The sequence below is a fragment of the Malus sylvestris genome, chromosome 7 (assembly GCF_916048215.2).
Source record: "Malus sylvestris chromosome 7, drMalSylv7.2, whole genome shotgun sequence".
NCBI lineage: Eukaryota > Viridiplantae > Streptophyta > Magnoliopsida > Rosales > Rosaceae > Malus > Malus sylvestris.
In genome coordinates, this window is record NC_062266.1 from 19634845 (window position 1) to 19660492 (window position 25648).

The window sequence follows — 25648 nt, forward strand, 5'->3', positions numbered from 1 at the left end:
TCTAAGATAATGTTTCGGTGTAGCAGGTTATGGCCCCTACCTTCCATGATACAATAACTTATGATCCTCGTAAGCGTGCAGTCGCAATACTTAGATGGGGTGAACAACTCGATTCTTCCTTTGGTATGAAAAAAGTGAAGAATATCATAACACTATCAAGAATGATGCAGAAAGGAAAGGAGGGGAAAGGCTGTCAAATTTTCGTTCTATATTGAGAGATTTACTACCAAGAAACAACACAATGGTGGGACTCTTTTTCACACAGTAAGTTTTGTAGGATAGAAAGGATATATATATTGGATTAACATTGGTTATATAATGTTGGAGAGTTAAAGAAATAATTCTCACATTAATAACCAAATGAACAGAGGAAAGGTTACAAAACTGCCAACGTCCCAAATCTTCTGAATTATGAGTAAATAATGTCAACGTTATTGGCTAGAATTTTAATTCAATTCATAAATGAATTTGAAGGAAAATAAATTGTCACAATGAGTATGATTTGTATTTTGAAATACCAATCAAATATCCAACAATCCCCCACATATTTTAAAAGGAAAACTAATGAAAATGGCTTGAAAACTTTGAGTTTTAACGATAAGGACAAAATAAATGATAAAGTGAATAGTATCATGATTGAATTTTTAGTGTTAAAATGTGGTTTTTCGTTAAAGTGAACAGTACTATAAGTTTTTCATTAAAGTTACCTATTTTAAAATACAAATCGACTTACAGGAAAAAAAAAATTAGAGAAACACAAGTTTAATGAGAAGACAAGGAAGTAGCAAAGGAAAGTAAGAATCTACCTCTTATATGCCAAAGGAAAGAAAAGATTACTCCATAAAAATTGACATTAACCTCAAAGAGAGGATGTTATTATTTGGGACAAATAGGCTAACGTGAAGGCCATTTAACAAGCTCTAGAACGTTGGCCATTATCGCCACAACGATTATAAATTAGTTAACGCTTCACTTTTTAGTTTTACAAATAAAAAACTGAAGTAAAGACTTTAAAACAAATTGAATAGTATTAAAGTTATTAATGAAGAGTTGTATTTTGAAATACCCAATTAAAATTCCACATTTTTTACATTCCCTCTAGCTAGTTAGACCATCTCCAACCCTGACCTAAAACCTAAAAATATTTAGCCCAGAAAATTTAGGTTTTAGCCCAGAAACAGTTTTTCTACTCCAACCCTTTTGGCCTAAAATTTTAGCCCCAGATTATCAAAAAATGAATTAAGGCTAATTTTTTTTTTTAAATTAACTTTAAAAAAAAAATTATGTAGACTATCATAAATTAATTTTATGAACATTTTAACCTAAAAATATTTAAATTCCGATAAATTTTGAAAAATCACTAAATCAATACATGAAAATCATGATAAACCACATAAACTTAAAAAAAAAAGACAATTAATAAACCACATAAACTTAATACATTCGAAAACTCATAGACTACATAAACCTAATAATGATATCCATCATCTTGACTTGGTGGGGGGCTTGGGTGATAGTCTTGAGATGAATCATCATCTTGAAATATACTTCTTGTGGCATTCCTTCGTAAAATTTCTTTTTGCTTACCACGTAAGTATCTCTTCCTCTCTGGAGTGTATTTGTCAAGGTCCTCCATTATCAAATTAGTTTCGTACCTTTCTTGCTCCCTATCCCCTTCTTGCTTCATGGCCAAAAACATTTGGGCCGATTCTTCTTGCCGACGACACTGGTTTTCGTTCATTCTTGCCATTTCGCTAACAAATTGTGCACGTATCGGATCTTGGGACTTCCCTTTTCTCTTTGCTTCCTTTTGCTTATCTCTACCCGAGGGCCTTGGCAAAGAAGAAGTTGGGCTCATTTGGTCGATACCTTCATTGTCGGCAAAATTCACACCTTCATTGACATCATTTGGGGGTGGGGCTTCATTATGAAATAATCTTCCACATTGTTGATTTGCATCGGTTCTCCACCTCGGACAATCCTTGAGGATGTTCCAAGCATGATGCAACTTAAAAGCTTGATTTTTTGGTGTAGTTCTTGTCTTGTAAATTGCCATTGCTTTGTCACCCTATGCAACAAATACATAAAAATAATTAGTTGCAAAATACTATTATGTACATGACAAGTAAAATATCAACAAAGAAACTCACAATTTCTGAGACGCCCCTTCCACTAGGCATGTCAACCATGGCTCTCTCCAAACTTCCCTTCCACAAAGTGCACGCTTTGTTGATAATCTTCCACCGATCATAAACACCACCACCTTCCCTTCGACCGGCATTGGAGTTTTCATGGAACTTATCAACGATTTTACCCCACAAATCCTTTCTATTTTGATTGGTGCCGATGGCACCATCTTCACTAACAGAAATCCATGCCAAACATAAAGCAATATCTTCATCAAAGGTCCAATTACGACCTCTAACATGCTCTTTTGCCATCTTGAAAATTTTGGAAATAAGAAGAAATGGTAGAAAGAAAAATTAGAAGAATTGTAGGAGAAAAGTGAGTTTTGTGTGGATGGTTGAACAAATACATAGGTATTTATAGATTTTTTGGTTGAATTTTAAGTTAAATAATTTTTTTTAAATTATTTTAGTCGTTGGATTTAAATTTGGACCGTTAGATATTTTTTTTTTACCGTTAGATTTGATTATATTGGATCTAAGCCGTTGGATTCAATAAATATATAAATATAAAACTAAAAAAATTAAAATTTGAACGTGGACCGTTGGATTAACCAACGGCCCATTTAAATATGGCCGTTTGATCGAAAAAAGTAGCCGTTAGGCTACTATTGCCTTCTGACAGCAGGGGACACGCCCACGTGGGGTGGGGTCCCGTGGGATTCCGGCTCGCGCGTTGAAGCGCGTTGGGCAATTGGCTCAGGCATCTGGGCTTCACAGCCCGTGTTTCACTCGCAACAGGTAGGGCCCATAATGGCTTTTGGCCTAAAAACGGGCCGGAATTTGGCCTTTTTTTGAGTTTTAGGTTTTAGGTTTTGTTTAGCACATGGGTTGGAGTGAGTTTTGGGGGGGGGGGAATGGAAATTTTAGGTTTTAGGTCAGGGATGGAGATGGTCTTAGGGTGGTCGATTGGATATAGATACAGGGAGATATATTCCCTCTCACTTTTCTTATACCTTTTGCTAATGGTGATGCCTTTCCATAAAGGTCATGGGATACTTTTGTGAATACTTATACAATAATAAATAAAATAAATTTATAATTATTGACTGTTTCTTTTGTCAATGGCTGAAATGATCGATCAACTATCAGGATCGTCGATATTTGATATATATGTCATCACTTTTACCAAAAAAAAAAAGATATATATGTCATCATTGTTTAATTGGTATATCGTTAATATTCAATCTATTATGTATTGATATTTGATTTTGATTAGCATTTTAACCTATTGTGCTCATCCTGCCCATTTTTGTTGGAAATTTTAAGTAGAAATCTTCATTCTACATTGTTCCACATTGATCTCCACCAAAATGTTCCCTCACTTTATAAGGCCCTTGGAGAGTAATTTTGGGCTCAAACCTTGTGTTTTAGGCTTTGGGGTGTACTAATTAATTGATAATCAAAAGATGGGCCTTAGGGTCGGGCTTTTGGGCTCAGGCTCTAATAATTAAATTCTTTAATTAATTATTTTTTTTAATTTCAAAGAACGCTATAAAGCAAAGCACCCATCTAAGAAGATGTCTCCCAACAGACGTATCTCATTCTCATACTGTTGCGAACAGGCATAAACCTATTATATGGTTGTAGGTATTATTGCAGGTCAATCTACTGGAGAACCGATATACCCATCTGCATGGCATTTAGTACATAGAAAAATTAAATTCATCTTCTACAATCCCAAACCTTCTTATTGAGAGAACCACAAAGAAATTCGCTAGAAGTCTAGTTTTCCAATGCTCGAATCTTGACTTTGATCTTTGAATCCTAGTGAAGCAGACGTTCCTTGTAATGCCCCACCTCCAAAATATTTATTTTCAGGAAATAATTCTGATGATAAGCCCAATTCAACTCTTGTCTAATTTACTACCATTAATTACTCACATGATCTTCAACCAAAATCATCCTATAAAAAACGTACGTTTATATTTTTAATTTATCACCAATTTCTTCTTTTCACCCAAATTCCCAACAAGAGGTCAAAACTCGATTATTTAAGGCTGCATCTAACCCTATTAGACTGCATACATACCCTTGAGCGGGATCAAGCCTTTCGTAGTTCACCAACCTTTCTTTTATTCATTTCCGAAAATATTCTATTAACGCAATTATTCAACATTTAGCTTTCACAATCGAATCACATCAAATGGGTATCAATTAAGGATTTAAAACATCAAAATTTGCATGAAAAGGCAATGTCGGGCCACTGGCCATGCACAACCACACGCGCCGCCTCGAGTGGCGGTTTCCTGCGAACAGAAATCCAATTTTCTGACTAACTCTAAAAATTACCAAATTTTACAGGTAAGTAGAGCTCAATGAGAGGAACAATTTTTATACCTGGGCTGAAGCCTAGTTCGGCCTGGAAGTGGCCAGAAAAGCCCTCGAACCCGTCGGAACCCTAGAATTTGGGTGGCCTCAATTCTTCCTCCTTGGTGTTCCGCCACCCCTACAACTAATTGGGCTTTGTTCCAGGGCTCAAGGGGAGTCTAATGGTGGAAGAGACCGACGTTTTTGCATTCGAAAAATGGCCAATCGCCGGTGTACTCCATTGCACCCACCGGTGCGATTTCTCGTGGTTTCGAGCCCAATCTCTTCGAATTTGGGGTGGAAATGGTAAAGAGAGAGTTGTGGAGTACTTCCCAGGTGATGGCATGGCTTAAATCGCCGAAATTCGGCTGGAGGAACCAACGGTTCCATTGTCTCCTACTGGGTCGGGTCGTAAGGAAACGGGCGGGGATGATGAATGATTTGGTGCTTCTCTCTCTTTCTCTTCCCCTCCTTTCTTCCTTTCCTCATTGGTCTCTTCCTCTCTCCTCTCTTTTCTCTCACTGGTTGGTCTCTTCCTCCCCTCTCCCTTTTCTGATTGGTTCCCCCTCCTCTCAGCCACTCCCGTGGCTCCTTTTCTTTCTTCTTTTTTTTCCACGACAAGGCTCCCACAAATATGGAGCCTTCCAGATTCATAGCGAGATGACCATTTTGTCCCTACCTTCGTTCGTTTCTATTTCATTCATTATAACTCCATTTGGCGAACGGTTTTCGCCTACACGCTCGTAGGATCGTTCTCTATTCAAATATATCAAGAAATACAACAATTTATATGAGAATAAAATACGTTCTCACAAAATTACATTTAGTAAACGAGGGCATTTTCGTCATTTCCACTTATCAATAAATTTTACGACATAAATTATAATAATTTCTGGAAACAAAACTTTAAAGGTTCTCAATTCAATTTTTCATAACCATAAATCGATTTATTTTCGATTTTTCTCCACATAATCATATATTTAAATTTTCAGAGTATTTCATTCCTAGAACTACAAGCATAGAGGAGGGACGAAATTTCTGTTTCAAGGACATTGCAGTATGCAAACCTCGATCTTCAGTTTGTCTGTTTAATATTATTTCGTTTTGTTTATACTCTATTAAATTATTCATTCACATTTATTATTTATTAGCATATATAAATTTATCATTGATTGTTGATATTTATCCAACAATTTTTACTAATTTTTGTTCTCTTATAACCATATAGGGAACAGATATTTTCTCGAAAAAGAATTAAACACTGAAAAACAAGAGAAAGATCTTGCTAACTAGAATGCTACGACAACGTTCTGGAATTGTGAAAACTGATATGGTACATCCCACAATATTTATCTTAATTTAAACGGAGCAGTTTTAGGTTATTATTGAAAGATCAACTCCACGAACATTCGCATAATTCAGAATTCGTTTACAATCTAACGGTGAGATGAACATAGTGTTACGATAAACAATAAAATGTTCACAATAATAATCAGATAGTTAAATGATTTCCAATTTAAGTGATTTCTTATAAGAATGATATATAAAATGATAACCTAAAAGCTAAATGGGTTGCGTCATAAAATTATTTGTAGACAGAGCATAGACGAATTGTTAGCGCTTGAGCGCTCGTGATGTTTTATGCTTTTAATATCTTTGTTCTTGATTTAATATTATACATATTGGTACCATGTTTATATGGTAGGTGACTTAGACTTCTTGTACCCAAACGGTTCAAGGCAATTGCAACTAAAATTCTGCTAGGAAATAATAACTGAAAACTGAACTACAAACTAAGACTCGGTCATCTTTTTCTGTCAGCTGATATCTTTGTATGGCCTTCCTCAATTCTAGCTATATTAGCAGCATTCTTAAGATTACTTCCCCATAAAACTAAAAAAAAAAAAAAAAAAAAAAAAAATTAAACATTAAATAAAACAAGAAGAAACACAAAGAGATCAGAATCTCCTGAGTTTTCTTCAATCCCAAGCTTCTTCGAAGGGTTGATTCAACAGTCTGCCAAAATAGGTACCCCGGAAGAAAATGTACCAGTTAAGGCGGAGGTCTCTGCTGGATCTTCTTCAGCAATGGTACAAAGTCCAACATTGATGATTGATGGAGAGGATGATGCAGTCTCAACCTTTGAACCTGCAGACCTCCACCATGCTCCTCCCGCATTCATCGGGTCCAGTGACGGAGATTATCCGGTAATTCGGAGCTTCCAGGATGCCAAGAGCATCTGTTTTGTGGAGAGTACAAAGCTTTGGTCAATTGCAGGGCCTATTGCCTTTAACATATTGTGCAACTATGGTGTCAACTCCTTCACAAACATCTTTGTTGGGCATATAGGAAATGTGGAGCTCTCTGCTGTTGCAATTTCTCTCTCCGTCATTTCCAATTTTTCGTTCGGCTTCCTGGTTAGTTTCTTCTCCTTGCATTACAATTACACGAGGTTTTTTCATACTCAACGTTCTTTTGTTGTGCATTCGCAATCATTCACGATGTTTAAGTAGTGTAACTATGCACACAGTTTTGCAATACTTGCACGACAACGTTTAGTATTCTGAATGTGTCTCATGGTTTAAGGAGTTGGATTTTTAGAATTTTAGGGTTTCTCATGGGAAGTATTTATTTGGTAACTACAAGTGAATCAGATGTACTAGATTTCTGACATGAGCGTCGCCTGGCTGGCTAGGAATTGTGTCACCTTATGCACCCTAAGTTCAAATTCTCCTCCCCGTCAGTTAGAATACATTAGAATATTACTCAAATAAAAAAAATACATACTATAATTCAATGGTTAGAACTAAGCAATCAATGTGGTATGAAATTGCAGCTTGGTATGGCAAGTGCACTTGAAACACTATGTGGGCAGGCATTTGGTGCTGGGCAAGTAGACATGCTAGGAGTGTACATGCAGCGCTCGTGGATAATCCTTTTCGCTGCCTGCATTGCTATACTACCGCTTTACATCTATTCCACGCCAGTCCTAAAACTCCTAGGGCAAGAGGATGACATTGCAGACCTTGCCGGAAAATTCTCCATCCAAACCATCCCTCAAATGGTTTCCCTTGCCATCAACTTCCCAACTCAGAAGTTCTTGCAGGCACAGAGCAAGGTTGGAGTTCTTGCATGGATTGGTTTCATCACTCTGATAGCACACGTAGGAATCCTCTTTCTCTTCATCAAAGTTTTCGGGTGGGGAACCAGTGGTGCAGCTGCTGCGTACAATATCTCAGCCTGGGGGATGGCATTGGCTCAGGTAGTTTATATAGTCGGTTGGTGTACTAACGGATGGAAGGGGTTGTCATGGCTGGCCTTCAAGGAATTGTGGTCTTTTGCAAAACTCTCCATTGCTTCAGCTGTCATGCTTTGCTTGGAGATTTGGTATTTCATGACCATAATTGTTCTCACTGGACATCTTGACAACCCTGTTATTGCAGTTGGCTCCCTTTCAATCTGGTAACGAAACCCTTTGTTCTTACCGCGTAAAAAGTGACTACAATTTTCCTCCCTCTATGATAATATGTATATAAATAAGGTTTTGTACTGATCCCGAATCATTTTATTCTGATTTGTGTTTGATTTTCTGTTTCAGCATGAATGTGAATGGATGGGAAGGCATGTTGTTCATTGGGATCAATGCAGCAATAAGGTAAGGAACTTTCATTTTTGCTGCCAGTTCTTGTTTTTGTAATAAACTGGTAAAAGTACTCCATTAGCTGACTACGTGATGTGATAGTTATTTATACGTATGTAGCCAAATTATAAATAATACATCAAATGTCGTATTATGCAATCAATATAATGTCATTGTTCGATGATTACTTTCTCTTATTAGCTCCTTGGAGTACACCTAATTTTACTTCCTTGCAGCGTTCGAGTCTCCAACGAGCTAGGATCAGCACATCCTAGAGCTGCAAAATACTCAGTCATTATCACCATCCTCGAGTCTCTCCTCATTGGGATGATTTTCGCAGTGGTTATCTTGGCAGCCAAGGATCATTTTGCCATCATCTTTACTGAAAGCAAAGAGATGCAAAAAGCCGTCTCTCATTTAGCCTTCCTACTCAGTGTTACAATGCTCCTCAATAGCGTTCAGCCGGTTATATCTGGTAAAATGTTCTCTTATCAGACAATTTAATATAAGACAACGGTATTATCAAATCATTGAAACCCTTGAGGTTATAACAATACAATTTTCACAGGTGTTGCTGTTGGAGGAGGTTGGCAAGCTTTGGTGGCTTACATAAATTTGTTTTGTTATTATATTGTCGGGCTACCTCTAGGGTTTCTTCTGGGTTACCGTACAAGTTTGAGAGTGGAGGTAAACTATCATTTCTCAATAGGTATCACTAACCAAGTTCAAGTAATTTTTAGTTCAAACCTTTCAACTAATGATTAACATAATGTAACGAAAAAAATTGTGATGAATTAACATGCTAAAACACAATTTTATTTTCTTGATGAAACTAAGGAGCATTGTTTTTGTAGGGAATTTGGATTGGTATGATATTCGGGACGTTATTGCAGACACTAATCCTCTTGTATATCGTTTATAATACCAACTGGAACAAAGAGGTAAAAGTATTCCAATGTTTTTTCTACCAACAAATTTAATTAAATATCTCATAAATAAGGTTATAAATATATAATCCATATATATTTAGTGGTAAATTAAAACATTTAATTGAAATGAAATTGCAGGTAGAACAAGCCTCAGAAAGAATGCGGCAGTGGACTGGAGAAGAACTAGGTGATCCCAAACAATGGAGTGGACAAGAAAATGGACTACAAAATCAAACTATATAGAATCAATTTCTTTTTGCTTTCAATGTAAATGTTTTCTACACAATTTGTACACTAACACTAAAGAATGCTGTTAAAAAAAAGGTGTGTAAAAGAAAAAGAAAAGGAATGTCATAGTAAAAGAGACACTGTAAAAATTTGTAATTGCAGGATCTTTTGAGACTACAAGATCTCCTTCTTTCTATCCCAAATCACAAAGAAATCATATACAAGAAGGTCTATGTGGAGAGAATGTTTAGGTAGAGAGATGTGATGAGAAGGCTACGAGGAGCTAAGGGAGATTTTCGGAATGATCATATCGGAAACAAGGTTTTCAATTTTTATTCTAAAATTTTTTAATCGGATTGGATTGGAACACAATTTCTAAATTTGAAATATTTGGAATCAGAGTAATCTCATCAAAATTTTCAGAATTATAGTAATCATGGTATTTTTCAAATTCATATATTTTACAAGTTTTCGAAATATTATTCGAAATTTTCAATTAATTTTGTAGTATACTACTATGTTTATCATTTTTAATATAAATGTGTAAAAAAAAACTAACAATGAACATGATAGAAATATAATAGTTATTTACAAAGTACATAATTCCTCGGAAAAGAAAAATAATTTTCGTATTGATCGACTTGTGAACAAGTCAAGCTACATCTCATTTCCGTGATAATATCTTCTTATTGCATATCATTGACATTCCTGTGTTAGGGGAAGTATTGATCGACTTGTGAACCAGTCAAGCTACATCTCATTGACATGGGTAATGCTAAGGAGACTAAATTTATAGATTAAATTTGGAAACTAAATGATTTGTCACCATTAAAAAATAAACATGTTAATCAACACTTAAGTAACAATGCAATCATCAACTTCTATGTCATTTAGTTTAAAAAATTTAGTCTACAAATTTAGTCTCTTTAGCATTACCCAATTGACATATCCCTTTGAAGGGTTAATTACATTAACACTCCCTGAGATTTATCGAGTTTCACGAAATCCCCTCACGTTTGTAACATTACACTAACACCTCCTCAGATTTTAATTTCCTTTCATACAACTCATTGAGTGAAATTTTGTATATAAATTTACTAATTTACCCTTATTAATTACTTGAAACTAATAAAGAAAAACTTTATAATTAAAAAATTATAAAACATTAAATACTTAAAAAGCAAAAAGAAGACCATGTGGAGAAAAACAAATTAAGAACAAAATTTAAATATTACTTTGAAAATAATATTTTATTTAAAAAAAAAGTTCTTCTTCTTCTTCCCCTCCCACCCAAAAGAGCAACCACCTCCGCCTCCACCTCCTCCTTCTTTCTCCATCATCACCACCCATTCAAACTTTAAGCAACGACCTCCACCCAACCCTAGGCAACAATCTCATCTTCTTCCCATCGCAACCACCTCCATGTTGGAAATTTAATTAATAAGGAAAATTTAAATATTAAATTTCTTAAATTGAATGGAAATAAGAAAATTTCCCATTGGGTTTGTTTATGACTATAAGATCATGATTGATTTGGATGTGATGGGGGTTAATAATCCTACGGTACAAAACCTCAATTGGAAAGGAACCCAAAAAGTTGTATATGGATCGATAACTTCCCTTGTGAAAAAAGTTACAATCAAACTTGGATTAATTCAATGGACAAAGTAGTGGTGTCCCTGGCTTGATTTTGAAGAGGCAACAATTAAAAGTCGTGGTAATGCAGAAAGAATGAGGAGTTGGAGATAGATGTGGTCGATCGATCGGGTGGGAGGGAAAGAAGAAGATGAATTTCTTTTTCTAATAAAATATTATTTTCAAAGTAATAATGAATTTTTTTTCTTTTCTTAATTTGTTTTGTCCACATGGTCTCCTTCTTTTTTTAAGTGTTTAATGTTTTATAATCCTTTTTATATAATTAAAAAGCTTTTCTTTATTAGTTTTAAGTAATTAATAAGGGTAAATTAGTAAATTTATAAGCCAAATTTTGACTCAAGGGTTATATGAAAGGAAATTAAAACTTGAGGGGGTATTTGTGTAATGTCTCAAATGTGAATGAATTTTTGTGAAAACTCGATGAACCTCAGGGAGTGTTAGTGTAATTAACCCTCCCTTTGAATATATATTCCTAGTATTTCTATGATAATTCAAATATATTACTTAAAAATTTATAGATATTTTACGAATGATGATATTTAGGTACGTACAAATGATATTTTACAAAGGATTATATTTTGATCAATGATATTTTAACACATGTTTTTATTGTTTAAAAAAAATATATATTTAATTTTTTATTTAGTTTTGAAAAAACAAGAAATACATGACATCTTTTATTTGGTCAAATTAGAAAATGAATATATAGGGTAATGAATGGTGAGTATCTAAGTATTATTCTTCTAGAAATCTTAACAATATCATTGAAACACAGTTCTAGGAGCATCTCCAACCGCAACTGATAAAATTTTGTTAGTTTAGCTAATAAATATTGTCCGAAAATACTTTTAATAGCCCGTTTAACTTATCTAAACAACTTATCTTTTTCATCCTTTGGCATCTCTCCCTCCCAAATTAGTAATTTTTTTATGTTTACAGAGTTGTAAACAAAAACAAAATAGAGTAAGATAATGAGTCTCTTGGAGCACCACTTTTTTTCTACCTTCTAGTTAAAATAGCTAAATAGCCTCATATAAAGTTCAAAGGGCTCTGCTAACCGGACAATGATTGTCTGCCCTCTTTGTTCCCGTGCTCTCCCATACTCTCCTGTTTGTGTGGTCACGGTTAAGTCACGTCAACATTTTATATTACTATTCATTTTTGTCTTATTATCTCTATAAAAAAATAATATAAAATGTTGACGTGATTTAACCATAACCACACAAAACAGAATGGCACGGGAACAAGGAGGGCAAACCATCCTTGTTCCTGCTAATTAGGGGTAGAATTATCTCTCCTCCTAATTTCTTTTCTCTTCCCACCTCTCCTATTTAAAAAGATTAAACCACCTTAATATTTTATATAAATTTTTTATAAAGAGAAAAGTACTCAAAAAAAAAAAAACATGGCCTACGATTACACCATCATTATCGATTTAGACTTTTTTTTATGTGCTATTCACATACCTTTTTAATTTCTGGTAATCAAATTAGATAAATTAAAGAAGATCAAACGACAAAAAGTAATAAGAGATGTGTGAGAATTTGATGACCAACAACTAATCAAGCACCTCTCTAGTTTGTTGGAGGAAATCATAAGATATCATGAGATTTTATTCTTCGCCCAGCAAACACAAAATCGAAGGTGCAAAAATTGGGTCCATGCTCCGTACATTGCATTTGTTCATCATGATGGATTATAGAGTTGTCGAAATATTGTATTTAGGTAAAATTTTGAAATAGGATGAGAATCCTTATACTGTCAGTCTTCTATATACGATGACTACTTGCTACATATGGTGGTATACGCTTATTTGAAAGGATAAATTTTCATATTACACAAGGAATGGAATTATTATTGAGTTGTCTTGGATACAAGCGATTTTACGCACTCATCTTAATTATGTTAAAAGGATATTATACAAGGGGATATAAGGGAGCTTGAGAATCAAACTTGAGACATCAAGTACCACAGTAAAATCTTTTGACTATCAGAAAAATAACCCTTTGTGTTTTACGTGTATTAATTAAACTGAAGCAGTTACGACACATACCTTGATAAGATCAAAGATGTCATTTTTTACCTCTTATCTTCCCTCTGAGATATAATAATAAATCAAATTGGTAAAATTTAGTCGTTTTCCATAACCTTAGTTAAACAGTCTTTGGCTCTCGTGGAGATAAATTATCTACTCGTGTGGATGGTAGCGCCAAACTTTATTGTTATGGTATAAGAAACTTGAATTCAAATCAGAAGTTGTGTGGGTAACAAATTTGTAAGACATTAAATTAGATTTATAAGATCTTACACCTCTAGTGGTATAACACTTGCTGCCCCGGTACCACATATTTATGACAGGCTAATTTCTTTCTTCATACAGCTTCGATATCACATAAGGCGGTAATGTACTTTTGACCTCCGAGTCAAACGGTATTCTAAAAAAAAGTCAACACCCCCAATGAATATATCAAGTGGGAGTTCAAACTCGGGTTAGAGATTCCCAACCTTTGCTCACCCGCTAGACCAACCTTTTGGGATTGGTACAACACCTGCCTTGTTGAAAAAAAAAAGTTACATTTGTTATAAATCAAAATAGGAATAAGATGACAGGTGATGCTTTACCGCATTGGTAGAAAGTAATCATGCTTATGCACCTTGGTGCGAGTTCAATCCCACCAATTCCCCTTCTCTTAACAAATAACTATCTAACCCACTAACGTTATTGCTCTATCAACACTATGCTACAATGAGTGAAATCTATCGAATTTGTGTCGAGTAAGGGTTTAGCCAGTACGACACTATATATTTCTCTGGTACAACGCTATAGTATACTAGGAGGATGTGGAGATGTGGAGATGTGGAGGCAAATTTCGTACAAGACTAGATCAACGAAATCACACATGCAAGATAACAAACATTGTAAGCCTAATTGACAAACACCCGATAGAAAGGGGAAGGGTGTTCGCCACATGGACTCCGATGCTTGAGTCAGAGAGATAGATTGAGAGAAACTATGAACTTGAGAGAGTTATGAGTAGTAAGTGGCGATTATTGTTCTTATGTTTGACTTGGCAATTTATAAACTTGAACCCTAGCAAGAAACCAAGAGGGGAGGTTGCAGGCCGTACTAGGAAAACCTTAACATTGTGCTAATGATGGTGTAGTCGTCGTAGTCCTGACTACTAGTTGTCATAGTGGTCCATGTTGGTAAGAGCCCAGACGCATCGTACACCTAAGGGGAGACTCCCCATTACCCATAGGGCAAATAGGTGCCACGTTCCTTCTAAGAGATCAAACAAGTGCCACGTTCCCTGAGGTAGTCTTTGGTCTGCTAACAACATCAAGGGTTAATATGTTATAACGAGCATAAAGTTCATATGTCATTCTCCTATTGGATGTGGTTAATTTATGTCTCCACATAAGCAGAGACGCTATTCTGTCTTTTTAATTGTGATTATATTAAATAATTACTAGAAACTCATTAGGAGTATGTTTGTTTTGATTGCTCTCTTTAAAAAAGTATTTTCTTTTAGTTTCGTCCTAGGGTTCAGATCTTTGTGTGAAAAGGGGTGAAGTTGTTTTATTTTTTGGATATACTTGACTTGGTGTTATGGAGTTATGGCAGTGATTAGGTGATGCAGTTAGACCTATGAGCATCATAATCTCTATCCTAATGCAATTGGAGAGTTTTTTTTTCTCCCACGATCTTTGTGAACACGAGATTTAGCGATTTTATTGATTCTTGTAATCTTGCGATTCTGGGTGAGCTCGGCTTTCAACGAAATGCTTAAAGTCTGCTTATTGCTTTTGTAGTTAATTGTGATTATTGTAATATTTTTAAATTTAGTTTGTAAAGACCTTTTTGGGATTGAATCGTTACAAATCATATAGATAATTTTAATTATAATTTAAAAAACGATTTTCTCCAATACAATCACTTAAACCCAAGGGGCCAAGGCCATCTTAACTCAAGCACCTAGTAAATAATTAACCAAGGTTAGTGGGCTGATGTGAGCTATAAATATAGGGGAATAGTGGCCCTCCCTCAAAACCTATGAGCTTTTCAAAATCCCATTATTTTTCATCAAAAACTCTCTCTCACACCTCAACAAAAAATAAAAAAATAAATAAATAGAAGAGTTGGGTTTGGGGTGGGAAGTGGTGGTAACACATCAAAGAGAAAAGAAAAGAGAGAGACTCTACTTTCTAGAGAGTGGAGAGAGAGAGAGCGAGAGGCCAAAAGCCCAAGGTGTCAAGCATCAAAGACTCAAAGAAGACAACCCCCAAAGGGAAAGCAAAGGCTCAGTCACCAAAAATCAAATGCAAAAAAACCCTCTAAAAAATACAACACCAGTACTGGTATGGTTTCTCTTTTCACTCCATCACTCTCTCTCTCTCTCTCTCTCTCTCTCCTGTGTGTATTATTAGATTGACCTAAATTGTGGATTGTGGGTCTGTATTTTTCTGTTCAAAAACATGGAAATTTTTATGCCGTCTCTTTCTCTCCCACACGCACACAATCGCACGCCCAATCATCAATCCCTGCAATAAAAGAAGGGCCGGGACTGAAACAAATTTCAGATTTTCATGGGGTCCAAACCCGTAACGTTTTCTTATGTATATGGCTCTGTTTCTTTCCAGCCCTAGATATAGATCTATTTTCCCGCCAAAATTCCGTATTCCGTCTTAATCCGTACCAATTTCATGTATTTGTCGTCAAAATCGTTTCTTGTGTTTGAATTTTGAAGTGATTTGCTATTGCCCTCTGTGGTTTTGGGTTTTGGGTTTCGCTTTTTTTTTGGAAAGAAAAACAACCAGCGGATTGCTTTTTAGGGTTTGAATTCAGAATCCATGGCAGGGTGGTCGTGGGTAGCTGGTGAGTCCGCTTTAGATTGCGCCGAAACCCCGAAAGAGGACCGGACGGACGGCTCCTCGGCCGATCTCGAACTGCCTCCGAAAGCTCTAAAACGGTTCGTTTTAGACGTGCCCGATAAGCTACGATGCTGGTTCGATCAGTTCCTTGGGGTTTTTCTGAAAGAGATCTGTGCCCAAGACTTGCTCCGGCCTTTGCCTCCGATGATCGGTAATGGACAACGGGTGGATTTGCTCAAGCTGTTTTGGGTTGTGAGAAGGCGAGGTGGGTTTCATGTTCTTTCGGAAATCGGGGTTTGGGACTCCGTGGCTGAAGAGTGTGACTTGGGTTTGAGTCTTGGCTGGGCTGTGAAATTGGTTTATGTTAAGTACTTGTATTTGCTAGAGAGGGTTATAGAAAAGAAGGATTTTGAATGGAGTTTGGCAAGTAGTGACATTGATTTGGGTGAGCATTTGATGGCCTTGCAGGACGAGTTTACAGAGTTCTTCTCAGATATGCCTGATCGAAAGTTGAAAGATGGGGGTTACCCGAATGTTGAATTGTCATCTAAGAGTTTTAAGGACAGTAATGAGGTGGGAAGTGCGGTAGCAAATTCAGATAGGCTCAAGAAAAGTGGTGTCAGTGAAGAGTTTCTGGATTTGGATACGAGGAATGTGGCGAATGTTTTGAATGCTGGAAAATTTGGCAATGGTAATGTTCTTTTGTCAGGTGGTGGCATGTCATGTTTGGTTGTGGATTTAACGAATAGCATGGAGGATGTTGACAAGTTGCGTGACAATGATGAGGTAAAAAGTGAGATGGGGGAATCGGGTGGAGGGACGAAAAATGATGACGTTGATGAAGATGTCATGATTTTGGATCCCTCTGCTGTTGAAGAAGTGAACTCTTTCCGTAAAAGGAAGCGAGAGTTGGGTGGAAGTGAGGCGGGGGAATTGCTTAGAGGGAAGAAAAATGACAGCAGCGATGAACATGTAACGTTTTTGGATGCCTCAACAGTTGAAGAAGCGAGTCCTCTTTGTGAAAAAGAGCAAGAGGCATTGTGTAGAATGTTGAATTGGGTTAGAATGATTGCAAAGGATCCTTGTGATCCTTCAGTTGGTTCATTACCAGAGAGGTCGAAGTGGAAGTCTTTCAGGAAGGAGGAGAACTGGGTGCAGGTCTTGCAGGCTCGAGAAGCTATAATTCTGAAGAGGCATACTGATTCAGGTCCTGAACAGTCTAACTGGCAGGTATATCAACATATGCTATGTGCTATAACTTTTTAGATAATTGGAAATATTATTTACTTGCATGTGTACATTTGATAATATCTTCAGGTTAAAGTTGTATACGCGTATGTGTGTGCAAGCACGCATGCATCGTTTTAATTTAGTCATGTTTTTAATTTGATTGCCTTTATTGCTGGGACTGAATCATCTATTCGCATTTTTTGTCCCTTTGGGATATGGAAATGTTATTGTTTTGCTAATATTATGCCTTTCTCGATAAAATAGATTCATATTAATTTTATATATGGTATGCTGGTGAATACGTGAGTGTGCTAGTATATTCTATTTTCAGGATGTAAATTTTTTATTTTTAGAAAATATGCATGTGTCCTTCCCTGCAATGCAGTTCAACTATCAAACCGTCTATATTTTAGCTCGTTCTTCATGGATCATCCCTCAAAAAATCATCAAGACCCTAAACTGTTTGGTCATCTAAAAATGTGCAAAAAAAAAAAAGTTACAATTAGGTAAAATTGAAATGACATGAGCGGTAGGTCTCGGGTTCGAGACTTGGGAGCAGCCTCTCCATAAATGGGGGTAAGGCTAGCCGACATTTACCTCTCCCAGACCCTGCGTAAAGCGGGAGCTTTGTGCACTGGGTACGACCTAGGTAAAATTGAAACGACAGTGAAGATAATTAAACAGCTAAGCTGTTGTTGATAATCCTTGCACGAGAAGCTAAAAACTGAATGGTTCCCATCATTGGATTACAACCTAGAAAAGGATGTCCTTATTTTTGCTTATACCGGAAAATGCATCCTAGTATAATATTTAAATTGGTCTGACTAGTTATACCCAACTAGTTAATAGTGAATTGTTTGTAACTTAATAGATATGCAACATTTTTAGGGTAAGTGGCTTCTTTTGTATTCACAAATTGTAAGACAATGTTTACCTTCAGATAAAAGTAGATATATTGATGTAATCTCCAATTATGTTTGATAGTCTTTCTATCTGGTGCTGTGGTTGCTATATTCAGATATTGGTTAAACTGATAAACAACATAATTATCTTCATATTTTTTTCCTTTTGACATTAAACCATGTTCCCACTTGTAGAAGAATCAGAGGATGCATCCAAGCATGTACGATGATAGTTTTGGCTCCGCTTACAATCTTAGAGAGAGGCTAAGGTTGGAGAAGAAGCTTCTTTCAGGCGGGAGAACGTCACAGTCAGGAGCCTGTTCAGAGTCATCCTCAGCCAGTGACTTGGACAAAAATAGTCCTGGCATGGCAGGGATGGAGGATCAGTTGCGAGGAACCAGTGATTATTCTCCAAGCCACATTCTTCTGGGGTCAAATTATCAAGCTCAGTTGCCAGAATGGACTGGTAAGGCTTCTGAAAGTGAATCAAAGTGGTTGGGGTCCAGGATTTGGCCATTGGAAAAACCAGAGCACAGATATCTCATTGAGAGAGATCCTATTGGAAAGGGAAGACAAGAGTCTTGTGGATGCCAAGTGCCAGGTTCTATAGAATGCGTCAGATTTCACATTTCCGAGAAACGGCTAAGAGTTAAGCGAGAATTGGGGGCAGCTTTCTACCACTGGCAATTCAATCAGATGGGCGAGGAAGTTGGACTCCCTTGGACAGAAGCAGAAGGAAAGAAGTTCGAGGCCATAGTAAAGTCAAATCCTTCATCTCTTGGATTACGTTTTTGGGATGAGATATACAAGACTTTTACTAAGAAGAGCAGGAGGGAATTGGTTAGCTACTATTTCAATGTCTTTCTCTTGCAGCGTAGAGGATACCAGAACAGGTTTACTCCAAACAACATTGATAGTGATGATGAAGAATTAGAGTCGGAATCAATGACTAACGGTTTTGGGAATGAAGAACACAAGTCATCAAAATCAATATTAAAATCCCCACATAAGCCACATGCAAAACACAGATAGCTATTGGAAGGGCACTTTTTGGGGAGATTGTGAAGCCTGGTATGTTTGGGGAATGTTTCCTTGATGTGCCAGGAAAGGGGCATCGCGGCCTTTGAAATAGAAAATTATGGGTTATGAAGATATCCATTTCCAGAAGTGATTTTGAAGCTTTTTAATGACGAAACAGGCTTGGAAGCGCAGCTGTGGCGATTCGGAGCAGCAATGATGCTCTCTTAGTCTTGTTCGTTTACTCCACCTGAGATGCAGGTTTTTCATTTTTTTTATGGACGTTTCTTTTAGGTTTTTGACAGCAAAAGCTGATTGAAAAAGAAGCCTTTGGGAATGAATACAGGGAACAGCGAAAGCGGTTAGATGTAGATCCTAAACAGTGGTCTCAGTCACAGAACTTGTAATTGCAATTGCGGTGGTCTATGAAATTGGTTAATTGAATGGATTTTGCTCTCGGGCATTTTTGTTTTGGTTTATGTATTTATCTGTTGATTGATCTTTTGGTTATGTATGTATATGGTTGTCATTGTCTTCTTGTTGGATGGGCGGATCAATGCTTTAACTTGGTACCCTTGTTGGTACCTTGGTATACCTCTTGGTGCATGCAGGGATGTTTCCCTTGTTGAAGATGTTACGGTCAATCAATCATGCGTGCTGGCGATTTTTGACCTCTGATGCATCGTGATTTGTGAGTTGCACATGCTCTGTTGATTTCTCTCCGGATCCTTTTTATGAGGGTTCTGAGAATCCGTGAATCGTGTTCGTTTATTGGCGTCGGGTACTATTTGTGTTCGATTCACGGATCTCCGGGATCCTCGCAAAGAGGATCCGGATTCTTCTGTTGCATCCCATCTGTGTGTTTTTAGCACCTTTTCAACTTGTTTATTCAACTAACATCACAACCAAACATCACATAGTCCACATTAGAGGAATAGAAGAAAAAGAAGAAAACAACACGCGCAAATTGTAGAGGGCAGCCAGCCATCTTGATTTCATGTATTAATATGGATAATTAATATCTTATAGATCCAATGAATCAAAGGTTAGGCACCGTTAACCATTCAATATTATTATGGTCTGGTGTCTTACGTTCATATCTCGTGGATGGTGAATTATATACCAAATTAAGTTACCTATTGTGTTGTTTAACCGAACTTCACCTCCTTTAGCGTAAAATATATCATTGTAAAATAAAAAAAATAAAAAAATAAAAAAGTTTGGCATTGTTTGTGTACTCTTTGATATAGAATAGATGTTTCTTTTTGACATGGAACAGAGAAGTGGAGCAAGCAAAAAGATGTTTACACTCTAAGTTATTTCCCCAAGGCGGAAGACTTTTTTTTGCGATGTCGCCATACTAACAGTCATTGATATTGATTTGAAGTTTGATTTAGGCTTACATAAAAATATGAAGCCCTTCTAATTGTTCAATACTATTAATGATTGGTCACTATACGCTTTAAAGAGCACTTTGAAATGTTGAATCAAGCAACATGAAAGCTGTCCTTAATTTGTGGTGGGGTTATTGGGTAAAGTGGAAACTAAAATTTTAAATTAAATTTGTAAAATAAGTACGCTTAAGTAATAATTTAATTATCAACAATCACGTTATTTGGTTGTAAATTTAGTTTAAAAAATTTGATCTCTCTAGTACTATCCTAATTTAAATTTAATCATTTATTCATTCTATAACCTTGTTTAACCATTTATCATACGTCACATTTCACTTGTTGAGCATTGGTTTGATTGGGACAAAGAGTTTGGCCCATGTGACAATAACTTGTTCCACTTTATCTTTCATGCTTAGATTTTAAGTTTTAGGACATTGGTGTGCCATGTTCTATGATTAAGAAATGAACATAAAAGTTTTGCTATGCTATGATCAATTGTTCAAGCAATTATATTGAGTTGTGCATGTGTGTGTGAGTGCGGATTCTGACGCTCAATTAGTAAGATTTTTGAAAAATCAATGATCAGAAATCGCTGACGCATAAAACGTTGCCAAAACTTGCCCTGGGCAAGGTTTGGTTGGTCAGAGAGGAAAGGGTGAGTTAGGTTCTTTATGTCAAAATCCATCGTTTAATGTAAAGGAAGCCCCGTGAACTCTAAGATTGTGCTTCACCCACTTGTCAAGATATGCTTTAGGTACCCTTTAAACTTATTTGACCCCACATCATCTTCTTCCCTTGCCTTAGAGATCATATCTAAGAAAATGGGTGCTATATTCTGTGTCTAAATAAAATGGTAGATTTCATTTTTATTAGTTCTTTTTTTTTTCAATAATAAGGAGATCGGCTAGTGACTTCGTCACAACAGTCAATCATTTTAGGGGTCGAAAGGATTCATAAAGGCATTTTAGTCTTCTCCTGGTCACCATCATGCGATTCACCAGTGTCAGAAATCGAACTTAAGATGTTCCGTGTAGAATACGAGCCTATAATTAGTCCCCAACCACTAAGCCACCCTGTGTTGGTTTCATTTTTGACAATTTGATATAGAGGTCTTTCCGGAAGAGATCCCCTTTTTAATTTTTAAATGGGGATCCCTTGTGAGGCTCACACCAATTGAACTTCAATGATCTGAACCATCTATTTTTCAAGTTAAACCTCTTAGATCATCCTTACAAAATATTAGCCAAATCGAAAATATTTGAGACATGTAATTGAGTTCAAAGAAATTGACGAACACTTTCTTCTTTTTCTTTTTTTTTTCTTTTTTGTAAAAATAAAGTGTAAAGGGAGATTGGTTACTCTCACCACCAGCGCTAAAGCATACGCACAACCTCGATCTGGAAGGGACACGAGACACCTAACTGCCAAGAAATTGACAAACATTTTGTTCTATGAAATAATGAAATTTCAACGTGATAATAAAATAGGCAATTGTTTCGGATTGAATTGAATTTTTGTAAGAATAGTCTATGAATCAAGATTTACAAAACAGAAGGTTCGAATAGTTAAAGTTCGTCGTGGAATATATAAATGTTATATAGTTAAAGTGTTCATGTGACCAAGCCAAAATTAGAATTAAAATGTTTAAAAGTAACAATTTGGTTATATAAAATGGACTTGGATTGTCTGCCCTCCCCATCTCATGCCCTCCTATATTCTGTGATCACGGTTAAGTCACGTCAACATTTTATATTGATTTTTTTATAGAAATAATAAGACAAAAAGTAATGAGAATATAAAATATTGACATGACTTAACCGTAACCACAGAAATAGAAGGGCATGAGGAGGGTATGGGATGGGGAGGACAGACAATCCAATTTCATATAAAATACATGACAATAGAAAATTAAACCCTAAGTTAGAGATTTAAGTTAAAAACTCATCATAATGTTAAGGAAAAACAAATCACTCATCCCAACCATTAAGTATCCTTGTTCACGTAGAATGTAAAAAGTGCCCCATATCAAAACATGTTCTGTATTTATGATATCAGAGCAGATTAACCAATGCATGACGTTAACGAATAACCATGGCACAATGATCATTCATTTTTCTTTTTTTTTTAAAAAAGAAAGATAACTGATGACACAATGATCATTCATGAATACACGTATTTATGATTTGTCATTTTTTTTTAATTTATAACCTTGAAAAGGACAAGAATTAATGATGTCAAGGGGAATTGGGAAGGAGGTGTTGAGTAATGTTTAATTAATCTGTTTGAATTGACAATTAGGTGTAGTTGGGAAGAGATTTTTCAGTGTGATCGGTATAGGGGATGATACATCACGTTTCATTATACAAATGATGTAATATGTATGCTAAAAAGTTAATAACTTAAGAAATAAAATTTCCTATCACTTTTATTAAAACACAAGGTGTACCACTTATGTTTCCGTCAGAATAAAAAAATTCCAGTGGTTGGGAAGAGTAATTTTAGGATTTGGATTCTCTCCTGAGCCTAAGGAGAGGATCCTCCTAACCAAGCAGTATGACTATTGGATTTTTATCCAACGATTACAAACAGGATGTTCCTTTAAAATTATATTAATTATAATCGTTTGATGAAAATCCAATGACCTAGAGGAACCTCTACTTGGGTCAGGAGAGGATCCAAATCGATAATTTTATTGAGGTGAAGAGAATTGTTTGACAAGGAAGGAATCTTTCAAAGAAAGTGCAACCCGTGTAAAAAAATCAGTATAAAAATATAAAATGTGGGTCAGGCAAGAAAATTTCAGCCATCATTTTTATTTGATTATCTTCTACTTTTCACATATTGTTTGTCTAAACCGTTTTCTAGTTCCCTCAGTTTGCAAGGAACTCCTCGCTCTCTCTCTCTCTCTCTCTCTCTCTCTCTCTCTCATAGCACAGAAGAACACAGAAATTGACTTGCCCCCAACACCATGTCTTCCCCAAGCAAACGCAGAGAGATGGACTTGATGAAACTGTGAATTTTCTGATTATATAATTCTTAACCCATAATTTTTTTTTAATATTCTGTGTTTTTCTCTGATTAATATTGTTTTATCTTAATTTTAATGTTTTTTTTCTTTTCCTTGTGTTCTATCAGGATGATGAGTGATTACAAGGTAGAAATGATCAATGATGGAATGCATGAGTTCTATGTGGATTTCCATGGACCCACTGACAGTATACCTTCAAAACCCTTGAGTTCTTTTTTTTTTCTTCTAATTTTTAGAGCTTCTCCATGATTTTTTATTTTTCTTTCTAATTTTGAGTATTTCTTGATTGAGCTAATTTTTCAATTTATAGATGTTATGAGTTGTAGATTATTGATTGCAAATCTGGAAGAAATCTAGTCACTTAATGATAAAAAAGAAATAAACCCTTGAGCTCTTGGTTCCTTGTTATAAATGTGTTCGATTTGATAACAACATTTAATGGAATTTGTTGTTTGGTCATTGCTCTAATTGGATTTGATAATTTGGGTTTGCAAAGTAGCTACTTGAATTGCCCTTTTCGTCGATATCATGGATTGTGGCAGGTATTTATCAGGGAGGTGTGTGGAGGATAAGAGTTGAGCTACCGGATGCTTATCCCTATAAATCTCCCTCAATAGGCTTTGTCAATAAGATCTACCACCCAAATGTTGATGAGATGTGAGTACTAAACTAACCATCATAAATTCCTACTATTCTAAATTGTGTTGCGCTGTCGATTAAACGACAAGAGGATTAGAATCCAACGACGGCATCTAATTTCAGGTCTGGCTCAGTTTGTTTAGATGTTATCAATCAGACGTGGAGCCCCATGTTTGGTAAACACATTTAACTAGCCTTACTTTTTATACCGAAATCCAAGTTTTATTGTTGAAATTATTGGTCTTGCATCTGCCTGTGTTTCCAGATCTGGTAAACGTATTTGAAGTGTTCTTGCCACAGCTTCTCCTGTATCCCAATCCGTCTGACCCTTTAAACGGAGAGGCTGCAGCTTTGATGATGCGTGACCGACCTGCTTATGAAAAAAGAGTTAAAGGTATTTTTTAGGTTCTTGTCTCCCTGTCGTCATGTATCTGTTCTCTGTGTTTTTTACTTAAGTTTTGACTTCAGTGTATCCTTGTCAAGATTACTAGGTTAGTGCTAATTAGAACATGAATTCTTCAAATAAAATATTTCGACTAGTGTTTAACCTTTTGTTTGCAGGGTATAAACCTCAAGAGTGTTGACAGAATAATGCTTCTACATTGTCTGTTTTCTTTAATTGTTTCCTTGAGAGCATTTTTCCAATTCCTCGCTAAACAAGACTCTTGCATTTTCATGATCGATTATTCTTTGCGTTTTATTGGACTGGTGAAATATGGATCTTGTGGAATTTGATGTGGGATAGTCAACTTTAACAGAAATTTACTTGAATCCTGAACTGGATTGGATTTGGGCAAGCTAAATCTCAATCGGCTCCGAGTTTAAGTCCAGTTCAAATCACATTCTTCTTTTAAGTACAAACAGACTAGCTACTGTTGGATTCGGCTATGTCAATGGCTTGAGTGTAGCCTGAGATCCTGTTGATATATACACAGCTCTTGCTTTGAATTCCTGTAACTTTGGACGTGACTACTATTGCTCAATCATACAGAATTCTGTCTGAAGTATGCCAAGCCTGAGGATATAGGAGCTGCCCCGGAAGAAGAATCAAGCGACGAGGAAATGAGTGATGCTGAATCTGATTCTTGTGACGATCAAGTTGCAGGACAAGCCGATCCATAGGGATTTCAGGCCCCTTGTTTTATAACTGTTTGTATCTCTGTACATGATGTTGTAGCCTTTTCTTAATTCATCCCAACTCCAAACAAGACTGGATATTGGGAAGGGAAAGAAAATTTCCCAGCTTGTATCACTTTCCTTTGCCCTTGTAAATGTATGTACTATTTGTGTTCATGCATCAATCGTTCGTTTGCTTTATTTATCTGCTGTCTCGAATCAATGTTCTTAAACATGTTAGTCCAGATAGTCTGCACGCGCATTCATTCCCGAATGCAACGCGCAATCTTTAACTTCAGCTGCCAAATTCAGCTGGCGAAATCCGGACTTCCAGACTTCATGGCACGGGTACGCGTAGGCCTAGCAAACAGGTCGTGTTTGTTGTGTTCGTGCCATTTTCATGTAACATCTGTTATCTTAACGGGTCATGTCATGTCACATCCGTTATTTTAATGAGTTCTTATAAAGTGACCCGACCCATTATGACCTGTTAAGAAAAAT

The 25648-nt window shown here is 36.2% G+C and overlaps 3 protein-coding genes across 4 annotated transcripts; all 3 read left to right on the plus strand.

Moving 5' to 3' along the window:
• The first annotated feature begins 6241 nt into the window (after nucleotides 1–6241).
• Nucleotides 6242–9467, plus strand: LOC126628894 (protein DETOXIFICATION 34-like). Its single transcript, XM_050298754.1, has 7 exons — nucleotides 6242–6913; nucleotides 7333–7958; nucleotides 8095–8151; nucleotides 8373–8611; nucleotides 8705–8823; nucleotides 8991–9077; nucleotides 9204–9467. The coding sequence occupies exons 1-7, from the start codon at nucleotides 6584–6586 to the stop codon at nucleotides 9306–9308; spliced, it is 1563 nt and encodes a 520-aa protein (XP_050154711.1). The 5' UTR covers nucleotides 6242–6583; the 3' UTR covers nucleotides 9309–9467.
• A 5573-nt stretch (nucleotides 9468–15040) lies between these two features.
• On the plus strand, nucleotides 15041–19418 carry LOC126628893 (AT-rich interactive domain-containing protein 1-like). 2 transcript variants are annotated; one of them, XM_050298752.1, is made up of 3 exons: nucleotides 15041–15308; nucleotides 15796–17051; nucleotides 18149–19418. In XM_050298752.1, the coding sequence occupies exons 2-3, from the start codon at nucleotides 15801–15803 to the stop codon at nucleotides 18983–18985; spliced, it is 2088 nt and encodes a 695-aa protein (XP_050154709.1). In that variant the 5' UTR covers nucleotides 15041–15308; nucleotides 15796–15800; the 3' UTR covers nucleotides 18986–19418. The 2 variants fall into 2 exon arrangements, with proteins under 2 accessions (XP_050154709.1, XP_050154708.1); XM_050298751.1 differs by having other exon boundaries at nucleotides 15041–17051.
• A 3770-nt stretch (nucleotides 19419–23188) lies between these two features.
• LOC126630504 (ubiquitin-conjugating enzyme E2-23 kDa-like) lies at nucleotides 23189–25352 on the plus strand. Its single transcript, XM_050300628.1, has 6 exons — nucleotides 23189–23376; nucleotides 23500–23579; nucleotides 23935–24049; nucleotides 24155–24207; nucleotides 24297–24425; nucleotides 25023–25352. The coding sequence occupies exons 1-6, from the start codon at nucleotides 23333–23335 to the stop codon at nucleotides 25151–25153; spliced, it is 552 nt and encodes a 183-aa protein (XP_050156585.1). The 5' UTR covers nucleotides 23189–23332; the 3' UTR covers nucleotides 25154–25352.
• Nucleotides 25353–25648: the final 296 nt, after the last annotated feature.